This window comes from Entelurus aequoreus, linkage group LG09 (genome assembly GCF_033978785.1).
Source record: "Entelurus aequoreus isolate RoL-2023_Sb linkage group LG09, RoL_Eaeq_v1.1, whole genome shotgun sequence".
Classification (NCBI taxonomy): Eukaryota; Metazoa; Chordata; class Actinopteri; order Syngnathiformes; family Syngnathidae; genus Entelurus; species Entelurus aequoreus.
Genome location: NC_084739.1, coordinates 56,884,921 through 56,899,603, shown reverse-complemented (window position 1 = coordinate 56,899,603; position 14,683 = coordinate 56,884,921). Strand labels below are relative to the sequence as shown.

The window sequence follows — 14,683 nt, the reverse complement described above, 5'->3', positions numbered from 1 at the left end:
CACCGGTGTTTTGTCGCGAGTTATCGCGAGATTTCGGAACGAGATTTGTAGCGTGGTGAGATTTGGACACAGCTCACAACAAACAGCGATCTCCAGCTAAAGGTAGAGACATACGTTAATTTCTCCTTTCTAGTATGTTGTCGGACACTCATTGTAACTATCTGAGCCTGTCAGTGTGAAAAAAATGCATGTTTATAGGCCGAATTTTGACGAGAGCCAGTTGCCCTGTGTACGAGCGTTAGCTGGGCTGGAGGCTGCCTGCCCTGCTCAATACTGGCGCGACCTCAAAAAATGTTTTATCCAGCACTCACATATACAGAAAAAATTATGAAAACAGGGCCCAGGTTGAAAAAAACCGAAGTTTCCCTTTAAGGTTGATGTGGGACCCAAATAGGATGGATTTCGTTTTACCCAAGTGTATGGATAGCTTGTTGTCAGCGAGCCAGGTGCAAATTGTACAGAGTCCAGCACTGAGGATTTTCTCCACCTGTGACTTGTCCTTGCCAGATACCAGCAGGGCCGAGTCATCCGCAAACAAGAACAATTCACAGTCGCATCCTGATGATATATCATTTATGTATATTAGGAACAGTAAAGGCCCTAATATACTGCCTTGGGGGACTCCCCAGCTTACTGAGGGGGGGGGGCACGTTGCCGTTCACCTCTACCACCTGTTTCCTCCCCTCCAAGTAAGATTGCATCCAGCTCGATGAGGTTTTATCAAATCTGATTGCTCTGAGCTTATCCAACAGTATAGCGTGGTTAACGGTGTCAAAGGCCTTCTGAAGGTCCAGCATGACCATGCCGCAGTATTTGCCCGCGTCCACCTCATGTTTGATGTGGTCGGTCAGATAGAGAAGGCGTTTGTCAGTGGAGTGGTTAGTTCTGAAGCCAGATTGGAATTTGTACATGAGTTCATTAGTGGCAAGGTAACTATCGACCTGTTCATAAACTATTTTTTCCATTACTTTCGAAATGGAACTGAGAATAGAAACAGGTCGGTAGTTGCCAGGTTCCAATTTTCTTCCTTTTTTAAAGAGGGGAGTTACTCTTGCTTTCTTGAAATCTTTTTATGTATGTGATGATTGGGGCAATGGTGGTGGCAGAGTCCCTGAGGAATCTGGAGGGGATATTGTCAAGGCCGGTGGCCTTGTTTAGGTGGAGCGCGCTCAATTTTTTAAGCACCTCGTCAGCTGAGGCCATTTCTAATTTGAAATCGCTGGATACTCCTAGCTTTCTGTAGAAGGCTTTAATGTGTTCTACACCAAAGCGACCAGAGTGGTGGGACAGCTTGTTGACTAGAGTTGTGGCTATGCTGGTGAAAAAGGTGTTAAGTCTGCTTACTACCTCCATTTTGTCTGTAATGAGGGAGTCACCCTCCTTGATGTTGATGTTAGTGAGCCTGGTTTTAAGTTTCTGGCTGCAGCCAGGAAGCTGGTTGTTGAGGATTTTCCAGAGCTCACGTGGCTTATTGTGTTTTCCTCTATTTTGTCGTTAATGTAATTTTTTTTTAGGGATTTAGTCAGGTTGTTTGCATTATTTCTTAATTTATTGCATTGCTTTTTAAGTGTTGAAAGGAGTGATTTGAGGTTATGATTGGGTTGTTTATCTACTTCGGTTTTACACTTTTGGTATTCAGGCTGAATGCTTTTTATTCCTCTGTAAAAACAACAAACATAAAATGGCACAGTTGAGTTCAAATCAGTATGAGAGTTCGTCCACTTCTCGTAGCTTTATTGAATTTAAGTTTGTGAAAATGAATAAACCGTATTAAACTGCATACTTGTTTAAAAACTACAGCTGTGTAAAACACTGTATCAGAGTTCTTCAGCACATAAATGCTACACTAAAGTTCCTGCAAGTCAAAAGTTCCTTTCATTCTTCTTTCTCTCCGTTGTCAAGTATGATGTAATAGAAACACGAGAAATAAGAAATAAACAAGTTGTCCTCACATAGTGTAATGGCGGCTGAAACCTCGATTACGAATCTCGTCTATGAAGGTTCTCATTCATCCAGGTCAGGACTGTTGTTGGCTGTGAGAGTTAGGATTGCTCGTTTGCATCAAAACAGTTGTTTTTCTTACTACGATAGGGCGAAACCATCATTGCCTAGGCACATCCTACTGTTTTTTTGGGGTATAAATATTTGGGGTTTTGGCACCAGCCGCTGGACGAGATCTGACCAATCTAAGTCTCTGAGCACAAACTCATGAAGCCTACTCTGATGAGCGGCGTAACTTCTTCCAAGACAAACCGAGCAGTCCAGTTGCGATCAATTGAATGTCCTGAGTTGACTCGAATTCAAAGTTTTAGAAACACCCCAACTGTGTTCAAGTAATCAGCGTTCGACAGCACACCCCGCCCCTCTAACGTTCCTGGGGTACATCCGAAAGTCCCATTCATTACTAGGAACTAAAAAATAGTTCCACTGCAACTATAAATCCACTCAGGTAGTTTTTGGTTGAACAACAGGGGGGTACTTTATTTAATGGAAAGTTCCTGTAAAAGTTCCTGCTGTGGAACATGACCTATTGTGGGATAAGTAAAGTCTATCCTGTCCTATATTTTATGTGTACAATGTATGGATGACAGTTTTTGAAGATGAATGGCGATAACCATTGATTATGTCCACTTTTTGTTGTTTTTGCTTAGGAAAAGGCATCTGTCATTAAAGCAGAAACCCAAGCATCATCCAAAAAAGTTGAAAATCTACATGGCTGCGATCTGCTGCAGGAAGTGTCCGTCACAATCAGGAAGTTCAAGAAGACGTCTGTTCCAAAAGAGAGGTAAAATGGATTTGAGTATGGAATGACAGTTTTTGTGGAGATTTACCACCTACACCACAGTCGATTTCAAAGTCAGCACTCAACCGGCCCGCATGACAGGCTTCTGTAAATTAGGAAGCCGCACTATCACTCAGCATTACCCACATTTTCTCATACACATGTCAGTTTTGTCACTGCTGAAATTGTCATGGATGTATTTAAGTGTATAATGTGCTGTCTTCACAGCTTTTACACAACATAGTATAACAAAAATAAGAACACATATAACGATATGTTATGTTTAATTAAAATATTTTCTTTTACCTCTCTAAGAATATTTTCAAACTAATAGTTGGTTACCTTGGGGCGATGCATTGCAGATCATCAGATCAAACTGTCCAAACAATGGCTATAAACAGACTTTGAACATTTGGTTTGTGGTGAGAAACCTGTTAGACTGCAATTCAAAGCTACTGGCTAATAAAAGAACACGTTAGGTTAGTCCCTGAGCAACAGGTGACACTTGAACAGCTGGGACATTGACTCACTCAGCACACCTGAGCCTGCTACAGACTCTTTACATCATGTGAACACGTCCCCTCAAAGTGCACTTGACTATTTGCTGGTGTACTGGAGGCCGGTAGATTGTTCACATTATGAATCGTGTCAACTGATTCAGAACAGAGAAGGTGAACTGTCGGTTAGCAGCAGCTACACAGTAATGCCTGGTAAAGACACATCTTATTTCTCGTGCACACACATTTTTTTTTCTCACACAGAAACACTTCCTCATTCTTTGTCAATCATCTTTTAGGCACAACGGGTATGTTTACAAACATGGGAGCTCGGAAAATCAGTAACACGTGACCACACACATTACCACCAGCAGTTCAACACAATAGTTATTTAACAGTTTTGTTTAGTATCATTTTTTTCTTGTCCCATGTCTTGAACAGCCGAGTAGCGTAGCAAATTCGCTTGTTGTCTGCCGCGACCTGTTAGGGGGTGGCACAGTTCAACTTCACAAACATTTTCCACTGGTGTATGAGTTAAACATCCATTAAAAGTAAAGCGCTTATTCTGAATGATTAGTTCCAGTGTCAACAAAGATGACAATGTTGTGATTGTCATCTCTTTTCACAAGAATGTAAACATCCAGTCTACGTCAGCTGCGGTTGCTCTTTCTGGAGACACTGCCCTTTAGGCTTTTGGAAGATAATTGCATTTCACAAGTCAGTGCCCAAATTATGCAAACTTTACGATGATGTCATTGGGGAAATATCAAGAAGACTATAGTTTAATTAAGTGGCTAAATGCAGGCCCTTCCAATGTATGTGTTGCATGTTCCAATGTTGTGGTCTTTTTTTATCATACGTGATTCCACTACAGCAAGCTGCTTTTTAGCTGATGTGTGTTTTTCGTTGTTGCGATCTTGTTCCCCTCGTATAGAGTTGCATTTCCCCGCTGGGCTGGATGCTTCTGTTTCAGATGCTGGAATAAGTTTGTTGTGCCGCTTCCTTTTTTAAACAAACTTTGCGGCATGCTAGTCACTTGTTTCATGCATTTTTGCCGCAAATCTTAGCCACCAACAACTCTATTTTTTTCTTGAGAACAAATGTCTTGCTCCGTTAAGGAAATACGGGGGAGGGCGGAAGCTACGGAAGCTCCTGGGGAAAAAATCTGTTGGAGCTAAAGAACAAAACATAGATTTTTTGTTTTTTAAATCGACTGCAGCAAAAAACATGAATTTAGCGATAAAATCGGTTGATCGCCTTGGCCTAGATCAAACCTTTTACAAAATTCCACACTCCAAAATTAAAAAAGTATGTATGATTCTTGCTGATATTGGATCAATATTGGTATCGGCCAATAGTCAAGGCTCCAACATTGGTATTGCATCGCAAGTAGAAATGTTCTATTGTAACACTCCTACTGCTTATCTGTTGTAATTCCAGTAAGGACCTACGATCATGTATTAACTTGTGTTCACCTCGCTCAAAGTTTTGAAGATTATAAGAAAGTTAATTGTTGAAGCTAGTGCTAACGTAGCCCATCTTGCACTGATGTCATACATGTATGCTGTACTATATTATTTTGCTGTACATTTTATGTTATTACCGATTTAGGGTGAATGAGAATGAAAGGCTATTTTTGTCAATGAAAAAAGCACAAGTAGGCGGTTTTCTCCCAAAAAAAAAAAAAAAGACAATGCTTTTCTAGAATGTAGAATTGCAAATCCACTGTATAGTGATTCTGTTGTATCAGACCTGGGCAAATTAAGGCCCGTTAAGCTTTTCAATCCGGCCCGCCGGACATTCCCCCAAAATTATTTTAGATCTTTAAGATGGAAACTGTAGCTGCGATTATGATCGGCAGTGATGTTTTCACTGCAGATTTTTACAACAAAGCTTAGTGAAAATATCAGGTGGGGTTTTTTTACCCTTTGCGCTCATATTTCGCTGTTTGTTACATTTTTGTTGCATTGTTTCGCTTGATTGTAAAATATGTCGATCAAGAGGGGGTGTGACATGTGATATGTTGTCAATATTCAGTGTTTTATCTTTTATAGTTAATATTGTAAATCCCACATTCTTTATTTTCATGTACATTCTGGGTGTCTCATTTAGTAAAAAAATTTAAAATTCCATTCTGTTTTTTAAGGCGGTCTGTCATAACGTTTTTAGCATTCAATCAGACATTATTGTGAGGTTTTGTATTAGTGTTCCTAAAAATAGATATACCGGCCCCCAGGCACATTTTTTTCTCTAAATGTGGCCCCCCGAGGCAAAATAATTGCCCAGGCCTGTGTTATATGGTTCAATCTAGGGCTGCAACTAACAACTAATTTGATAATCTATTAATCCGTCGATTATTACTTCGATTAATCGATTAATAATCTGATAAAAGAGACAAACTAGATTTCTATCCTTTCCAGTATTTTATTGGGGGGAAAAAACAGCATACTGGCACCATGTTCTTTCAACTTGCGAAATAAAACAAGGCAAATGTTGCAAAAATGTTTTTTTTTTATAAAGTGCACCATTGTCATGCACAATAGCAATCATTTTGCTTGGGGGAATTTCAAACCTGGCTACTACCTATTCCAACCAATGTTGGATGCTGAATGTCTTTCTTCTAGTGGCATGGTCGTAAGGCAGATTGACTTCATGTTCCATTCGTCTCCAATGTAATGGCATGTATTGCCAAGGTAGGCTTCCGTGGCTACACTTGTCCACACATCAGTAGTGAGAGTAATTTAGCTCTGGGTGGCTTTTATGTCAGTCCACACTGCTTGGAATGTCTGCTCGTACTTCCTCTCCATCACTTTGGTAAAATGGGTCCTCGAGGGAAGAGTGTAACCAGGGTTTGAGGAAGTGAATAATTTGTCTAAAACATTCATCCTCCACCATTGATAGTGGCCTCATGTCAGTTAGCAACATATTCAGGATACTATCAGTCAATGCAGCCGCTTGCTGTGGTGTACACACCTTCCTTTGTATCAAGTCGCTAATGCTGGGTTGTTTCTTTCTGAAATGAGAGAAACCATATAATGAACGTACATAGTAGCATCATTTACATGTAACTTAATACATACCTAGTTGATTTAATTAATAATTTCTGACGTAAAAGGCAAATACGCCACCACATTAAAAAAAAGCTAAATTAAATAAAAGGACATTGGGGATGCAGCATACACCAATAATAACACAGACATGTAACTCATCAGATCAGAACTGGATCAGATATTGTACACGTTTCTGTTGTCAATAATAAAAGATTAATTTTAGGCTGCCTCTGAATAATAGCATGAAATATTCCAGCACCTTCATAACGTTTAGTTATACTAAAGCGTCACTCAAATCTAAATATATTTATATAGCTTTATTGGGCCTGGCTACATTGATCCTTTATGAAACCAACCTAAGATATTTCTGTCCGTTACGTTTATTTCGGAATTGGTAACCGTGCGTTTTCTCTCTCAAAACGGAGTCAAATCTGCCGGAGACACATTATCAGCCCTGCGTTGCAACAAAGGGATAACGTTAACGTTACTCACAAAAAAGCTGAACTTGTGAATTCCTGTTGCGAGTCAAAACAACACAGAAAATAAAGTCGTCGCACTCTCCAAAACGTTCATAACACTCTGAAAGATAATACACAAAAGTTGCTGCTGCGCTTCCTTAAAGAACATCTCCTCGTTAACAAAAGATTAAAAACACACAAAGACGGACACAACGGATCAATGTATGGACTTAAAAAATTACGTACCGTGAGTTCTTCCCTTCATCTATGGCTCCCACATGTTTCCTCTTCAGGTGCTCCTGAAGCAATGTTGTACTTCCGTGCCATGCGAGGTCCATGCTGCACATTTTGCAGGAAACGGTCTTTTTTGAAGTCTTTAAAGTAAAGTGTTCCCACATTTTTGACGACTTAGGTCGTACACTTTTCTCCATTGAAGCATTAACCTCAAAATGTTTCTCCGCTGAACTATCGGTACTGTTTTCCTCCGCCATTTTTCGAATGTTTCCATGCAAAGGAGAAGGCGTCGTCACGTGAGCTGCACATGACACATCATTGGCTGGCTTACTGCCACCTCATGAGACGTAGCCGGAGCGCATGCGCATAGCATAGATCCAACGAATCGATGACTAAATTAATCGCCAACTATTTTTATAATCGATTTAATCGATTAGTTGTTGTAGCCCTAGTTCAATCCCAATTGTAAAGTTAAAAAATGCCTTTAAAGGGGTATAACTTGTGTGAGTACCTCTTGCTTTGTCTCTGATCTGGACTTTTTTCCCAACTTGAAACCTGGCTTTCATTTGTGTTTAAGGGTGCAGCGTTGTGCAATGCTGCAATTCCCAGACTTCCACGAGAAGCTGCTGGATGCGCTGTGTCAACGGATAGAGGGTGGCCTCTCCTCAGAACACGCTCAAGGCCTCATCCTGGACATTCTGTGCTGGCTGGCAGGTGTTTTTTCTAATGGCCCCTGCAGGTATGACCAAGCTTTTACCGCTATTATTGTGCATGTCGTTTACATGTGATGTTGTTTTCTGTTTCAGCTTACATGAAGGAAAGGAAGGACTGCTGCTCAAAACCAGGGTGAGGCTGATGGAGATTGTTGCAGTGTGTTTCTTTGAGGCTGGGAGGAGCATAGCTCACAAGTGTTCCCGCTTTCTTGCACTTTGCATCAGGTAAGAAACATGGTTGATGTTCATCTTTGCTGATTACTTACAGTATGTATTGGTGGGAAAATAATACTTTCATCTTCTTGCTGAAGCAATGGAAAAGGAGATCTGAGTCAACACGGTTTTGGCACAAGCCTTCTGAAGGCCCTGCTGGAAAATATGTGTGACTTGCCTGCTGCAGCAACGGGGGGTACGTTTCTGAGCAATAGCACATCGCACCACCTCCTCGTCTTAATTGTACTACTCCTTTTAATGTCTTCTTCCAGGCTCGGTTTACTGGTACTTTGTGTTGCTGAACTATGTTAAGGAAGAGGACCTGGCAGCTTGCAGCACCGCCTGCGCTTCCTTACTCACGGCAGTCTCCAGACAGTTACAAGATCGACTCACACCAATGGAGGCACTGCTGCAGACCAGGTGCGTTTTAGCTCTTCCTACGGATGCTTAACTTGTTCTGTTAAATTCATGACTATTGGAGGTATTGGAGTACAGGAACACTTGAAATATGGCATAGGTAAGTTATTCACCAGCTGCTATCAAAACTAATGAAAGCCTCCTGCCTGTGCGCCGTGGGACATTTACATCAAATCAATGCCAGTATTTTTTTATTATAAACTTAAGTTCTGTCTTTTTTCAACTCTAAATCTGATAATGCACATATTAAACCACTGAGGGGGACTGCACTTTTTAATTATTTTTTTTTACAATTTTGCCTATTGTTCTTAATCCTTGCGAGAGACAAGAATAAATATGTTTTGTCTAGTTTTTGAATTCTAATTTGTAATAATTGGCTCGTTAAAAGTATATCAAACAAACCTTTAACAAAGTGATCACTGCAAACTCATGCGTTCTTCGACTCTGTTTCCTTGTACTGAAGTGTGAGCTACATGCTTTTGTCATTCTTTCGTAAAATCTTGCACTTTTTCGCCCTTTTGGATTACCTCTCGAGGATCTCTGACGAAACGTTTATCTTTTCCGCGATTTGAACGATCCATACAGCCGATAACAACACAAGCATAGGGCTTTTTTTTTCCGATAAAGGCTAAATGGCGCCTGGTACCCATTGAAAACAGAGCTAGCTTTAATGTGCAGAACGTGACGTCAGTAAAATCCAAGCAATTGGTTGGCCACATGAACTGAAACAAGAAACCATATAATCACCTTAGTTTAGACAAAAACATTTTTAACACACTTTTTCAAGAGACTAATTCAAAACGTAAACACAATGCAGAAATTATTCAATCAAGAAGACAACTGAAAAGCTTTCAACCGGAAGTCTTGCACATGCTAAGAAAGAATGCCTTAAGTGCCCAACAATGCGTCTCCCTGTGGCAAAAATGTAATTTATTGTGCGCTGCGACATCACTGCATCGTGGCTGGGCAGCTGCAGGGTGTGTGCCGTACACTCCAAATGTGGTAATCCAGCGTCTGTCATACCTTTCACCAGGTTATGAGCATGATCTCTCAGAATCCCGTGCACCCTGTCTTTTGGATTATGCAATGTTTGGAACATTTTTGTAAATACTAGTGCTAAAGCTATGGCAGAAAACTCCTCCGCATACAAAACAGCTTTGTGAAGTTGTAAATTTGAATCACTCCAGCAATCTGTAACACTCTACAATGACATGATTTTCATATATCACTCGTGAAACTAACAGAGGATGAGACGCCTTCTTTAAGGAGACCTTTAATGTGAGAGTACACTGATGGTAGATCTCTGGCAGGTCTACGTCTGTAAAATATTTACATGCAGGTAGCACATATCGGGGCTCTTAGTGAGAGAGCTGTGTGCGAAACCCGGTGTCTTCCACTAGAAAAGCTGGTCATCTGACCCGATGAATTCCATAATTTTCTGGGAAATGTACTTGGCCTTCTGGCTATCGTGCTCATACGAGTGTTGGCTGAGTTAGCGTTTGTTTAGCATTAGCTGCTCCCGCCGCCGCCTTGTCATTCTCTACCGTGAGCCTCGAGAACTCCCCATACACCAACAAATGTCAGGTTTTCAAATGCCCTATCATATTGGTTGTTTGTTTTTCATGAGCTCCCCACCACAAGATACTTGTTTGTGGCATGTGTTGCAGAATGCAAACTTAACATCTCTCTCACAGATGACAAAAAACTTCTAGACGACAGACATTTTTGTTTTGAATAACTACCGCCGATATGTAAAATAAAAACATTTATTGCCGGATTTAAATCAGGGATGTCCAAACTTTTCCAGTGAGAGCCGCAAAAATAAAAATTGAAGGATGCGGGGGCAACTTTGATACAGTTTGTATTGTACATTAAAGATACTAAAACCAATACAATATAGGTCGATCTATTTATGCTGACCTATCTGAACTTAACATCCATACCTTAATCTAGTGTTATCGGTAGCAAAGAATATTCTACGTAAATTTGCCCTAAATAAATCATTTACAAGCATAAAAATGGCTACATGAACTAAGAAATACCAATATTACAGTAGTAGTAGCCACTAGACGAGACCAAAACTATGAGACCGTGCTGTTCAGTATTGTGGCCACGGATTGGCTTAGCCTCAGTCAGCATTACTAACATTTGCATGCTAACCTGTTAGGCCAATTTTTGCACCCAACACATCAGAGTCATATAAATGGGTACCTGACATATGGTAACCCTTAATATGCTAACGTGAACGTTCTAGCATACTAACATTAGCGTGCTAACTTATTTTTTGACAATTTTACGCCAAACATATCAGAGTCATATAACTTGGTACTTTACACATGCTGACTGTTAGCATGCTAATGTTAGCATTTAAATTCAGATTTCCGTGGCTTGCATATTTCAGCATTCACAAGCAATTTGTCCCAAATTTGCATATTTTTGTTTGTTTTTGTAATGTACTAATCAAGAATCTTGTTATTTTGTCTTTAGAATGTGTCACAGGCCAATAAAAAACAAGCTGTGGCCCCCGAGCTGCACTTTGGACGCCCCTGATTTAAATAATTATATTTCATGCTGAAGTTTAATTTTAAGAAGTGGGCCTAGGCAACAAATGCTATTTTTACAGTGTTGAAGTTACAATTTATAATTTGTTACTTTGATTAATAAAACAAATTGTGCATCTATACATTTTATTTTGTGAGGACACAAATAACCTTGAATCGGTGGAATGTTCCCCACATAAATATTAAAGTTTTCCTGCCTGACCAGAGATTACTTGATTTATAGACTATAGAGTAGCTTGGTGACAGTTTAGTTGTCATGAAAACACCTCACTCTAGAGTTGAAGTTTTGCTTCCTTGTTTACTCCCTTTTACTTCCCTTACAGGTATGGACTGTACAGCTCCCCTTTTGATCCGGTGCTCTTTGACCTGGAGGTGAGCGGTTCCTCTTGTAAGAATGCTTTCAACAGCAGCATTGGGGTCCAGTCGGATGAGATTGACCTGTCTGACATTCTCTCAGGTAAAGCCAGTCATATGCAGTAAGGGAAGTGAAAACTAACAATTGAACTCCTCTTTGTACTTCCACTTGCTGAAGGTGTGTGGAGCACCTGTTTGTCAAACTAAGAATAATTATATGTTTTTGCTGTCTCTGGAGTAAGAATGCTATTGGTAATAATGCACTTGCAGCTGTATGCTTCACTATGTGACTTGACCTATGCCCAAGCTCAAAGAAAAAGACACACATACCCTTCATGACATCACGTGTGGATGGGTTTTGTTCGTTGCGTGGTAGAATCCAGGGAAATACTGCCATGCTTTTATTATGAAGCATACTTTGTTTGCACTGAACAATAAGTTTGTGTGTGCAATTATTATTGTGTAATTAGCCAGTATTTATGTTGCTGCTTTGTGATAATGATGAAGTTAACATTACTACAAAATAGGGCTGCACGATTAATCCAAATCGAATCGACATCAAGATTTTAATTAGGTGTAAATAACCGCAAGAGGCTGAGTTTTTTTTTTTTCCTCAGTTGACCGGCATTTGAGTGACAGACATGTTCGCTAATCAAAATTGTTGAACGTCGCGCTTGTTCGTCTTTTGTATTGAGCAGGAAGAAAGACTCCTTGCTTTATGCATTGCTCTCAGCACCTGACGGCGTTTATTTAACTGTGGAGTTACCTGAACAGAGTGGCCTCTCTTTTCAGTCATTTTGTCTCGGTGGAGACTAAAACTGGGCGCCGTAGCCAACACTCACAGTAGAGCCTCTCGACTCGCCAGAAGTGCCGCAAAGTAACACAAATTAGGAGGAAAAACATAAGATTACAAAGCCAAATGTGACAATGTGGGAATATTTTAGCTTCAAATCGGATGGACGATAAGAGCCCATCAATACGGACTAACGAGCAAATATGTCACCGTGACAGCAATAAACAAAAAGACGACTTCCGACCTCATTTTTCCAACTCGAAAAATAAATGCACTTGAAGATGTTGAATATCACATGACGTAAAATTGTTGCTTGTAGAAAAGAGTCTATTTTATTTTTTGTTTATTTATTTAAGATAACAAAGTTATTTACATTCCAGTTACAGTACAATGATAAAGAATTGTGCAGTAATGACAAATAATTGTATATCCGTTTAAATGGTTACTTACATTATTAATATATATTATAATTACATTACATTATAATCACTGTTTAGTTTTTATCGATTATTCCTTCAGTTAAAGGGCATGATGTAGACAAAAGCTCTAAGTCCAAATATTTTTTCAAGAAGATTATCACATGTTGTTCTAATGTGTGGCACCTTGAGACAAGAACATGTTGATTGACAGTCTAAAAGTAACATGTCGTCTTTCACTTATTAGTTTCGCAGTTTTATGCATTTTTAGGCCTACTCAGTGGCCTAGTGGTTAGAGTGTCCGCCCTGAGATCGGTAGGTTGTGAGTTCAAACCCCGGCCGAGTCATACCAAAGACTATAAAAATGGGACCCATTACCTCCCTGCTTGGCACTCAGCATCAAGGGTTGGAATTGGGGGTTAAATCACCAAAAAGTATTCCCGGGCGCGGCCACCGCTGCTGCCCACTGCTCCTCTCACCTCCCAGGGGGTGAACAAGGGGATGGGTCAAATGCAGAGGACAAATTTCACCACACTTAGTTTGTGTGTGACAACCATTGGTACTGTAACTTTAAAATATAAAAATAGCAAATGGAATGGCAATCGCAATTTTGGAGGGAAAAATCGTCATCAGTTTTTGTTTTTTTTCTCAAAATTGTTCCGCTCTGCTAAAAAAAAAACATGTGAACCTAGAAATGACCCAACAAAAATGGTCCACCATGTACAGTATGTCAACCTCAACTAGGAGTGGTCCACATAGACGGGTTGTCTACATAAACAGGAGCGACTTAAGCTGGTTCCACTGCACAGCTTAACTATGTATGCTAAGACGGTTTAGGCAGTATAGAACTCTTTAATTATTTTTAAAGATCATTACAACATTCTCTGAGGTGTTTTTTTGCGTACAACTGTGTTATTTCTGCAGGGAATGGTAAAGTAAGCAGCTGTGCGGCAGCAGAGGGAAGCTTTACAGCATTAACGGGACTCTTGGAGGTGGAGCCTTTGCACTTTACTTGTATCTCCACTAGTGATGGCACACGAGTGGAGCGCGACGATGCAAGCATGTTCACTGGTAAGCATGATTGTCGTCATCGTGCTGCAGCCGTACAAGCTGCCGGCTCTAAACTTCCATTCTTCAACCCCCAGTGAGTACCTTCGGTGTACCCCCAGCGGTCGGCGCCCTGTCAACGGGAGCGGTTGGCGAAGCGTCAACAGCTCTCAGTTCTGCAGCCCAAGTGGCACTGCAATCTCTGTCCCACGCTATGGTGTCAGCAGAACAACAGTTGCAGGTCCTCCAGGAGAAGCAGCAACAGCTGCTTAAGCTGCAGCAACAGGTGAGGAAAACCACAAGGAATAAACAAATAACACGAACAGATGGACACAGCCATAATTCCTTCTTTTTCCACTGTCCAAGGGAAAAAATACAGAACATATCTTCTATAAACACAGCTCTTTTGCAAATGCAAGTAATTGGGAGTCATTAATTCAACCTTCATGATTGCACATTTGAATGAGGTATGTTAAGCTGCAGGGTTACTAAACATTCTGCCACTTTCTATAAGGAGTTGCAACAACAAGCTCCATTCACAGTCAGTCTCATTATTTTGTGTTTCTGAGCAAGGGTGAACGGTAGGGTTGCACGATGTAAACGACTTTAAGGGAAAAAAATCAAAGGATGTAAATGAGAGCCAATAGTAGAAAATAATTTAAATATTTAATTTATATTGTTAGACCGCCATCCTGTGTTTTTATCTGAGTATAACTGTGATCAAATATGGCATCATTCAATGATCTTCAAAATGTGAATTATCAATATGACCAATAATATGACCCCTGGAACTAATTGACATTTGATCAATACCTAAGTTTGTAGCATGACCCAAAACTAATGTGATATATCCAAGCAGAAGAATAAGTCTTTATTACATTTAAACATAAGTGTAAATAGAACCATGTACAACAGAAAGTAACCAGATATGAACAGTAAATTAAAAATTAGATTAATACTTGTTGTGAAAAAATAATACAGCGCGAATGATGCTATATTTGACTACATACGTCAGCAACTAAATTAGAAACTTTTATAGCCGATTTATGAAATGATTTTATTATCATTTATATACCAAGTCAGTGTTTCCCCCTGAAAATTTGTCAGTTAAGGTGGTGTCTCTCCAGGGGACAGGCGGACGGACAGGG

At 40.1% G+C, this 14,683-nt stretch overlaps 1 protein-coding gene across 4 annotated transcripts in view; it reads left to right on the top strand.

Annotated features, from left to right (window-relative positions):
• Window positions 1-14,683, top strand: part of birc6 (baculoviral IAP repeat containing 6) — a 210,306-nt gene that overhangs the window by 64,558 nt on the left and 131,065 nt on the right. For all 4 annotated transcript variants that reach the window (XM_062058987.1, XM_062058986.1, XM_062058988.1 and 1 more), the window contains exons 17-24: window positions 2,652-2,785; window positions 7,599-7,760; window positions 7,828-7,959; window positions 8,046-8,143; window positions 8,220-8,367; window positions 11,249-11,382; window positions 13,413-13,559; window positions 13,634-13,821. In XM_062058987.1, coding sequence (XP_061914971.1) covers window positions 2,652-2,785; window positions 7,599-7,760; window positions 7,828-7,959; window positions 8,046-8,143; window positions 8,220-8,367; window positions 11,249-11,382; window positions 13,413-13,559; window positions 13,634-13,821 — 1,143 coding nt within the window. The remainder of the gene's footprint in view (window positions 1-2,651; window positions 2,786-7,598; window positions 7,761-7,827; window positions 7,960-8,045; window positions 8,144-8,219; window positions 8,368-11,248; window positions 11,383-13,412; window positions 13,560-13,633; window positions 13,822-14,683) is intronic.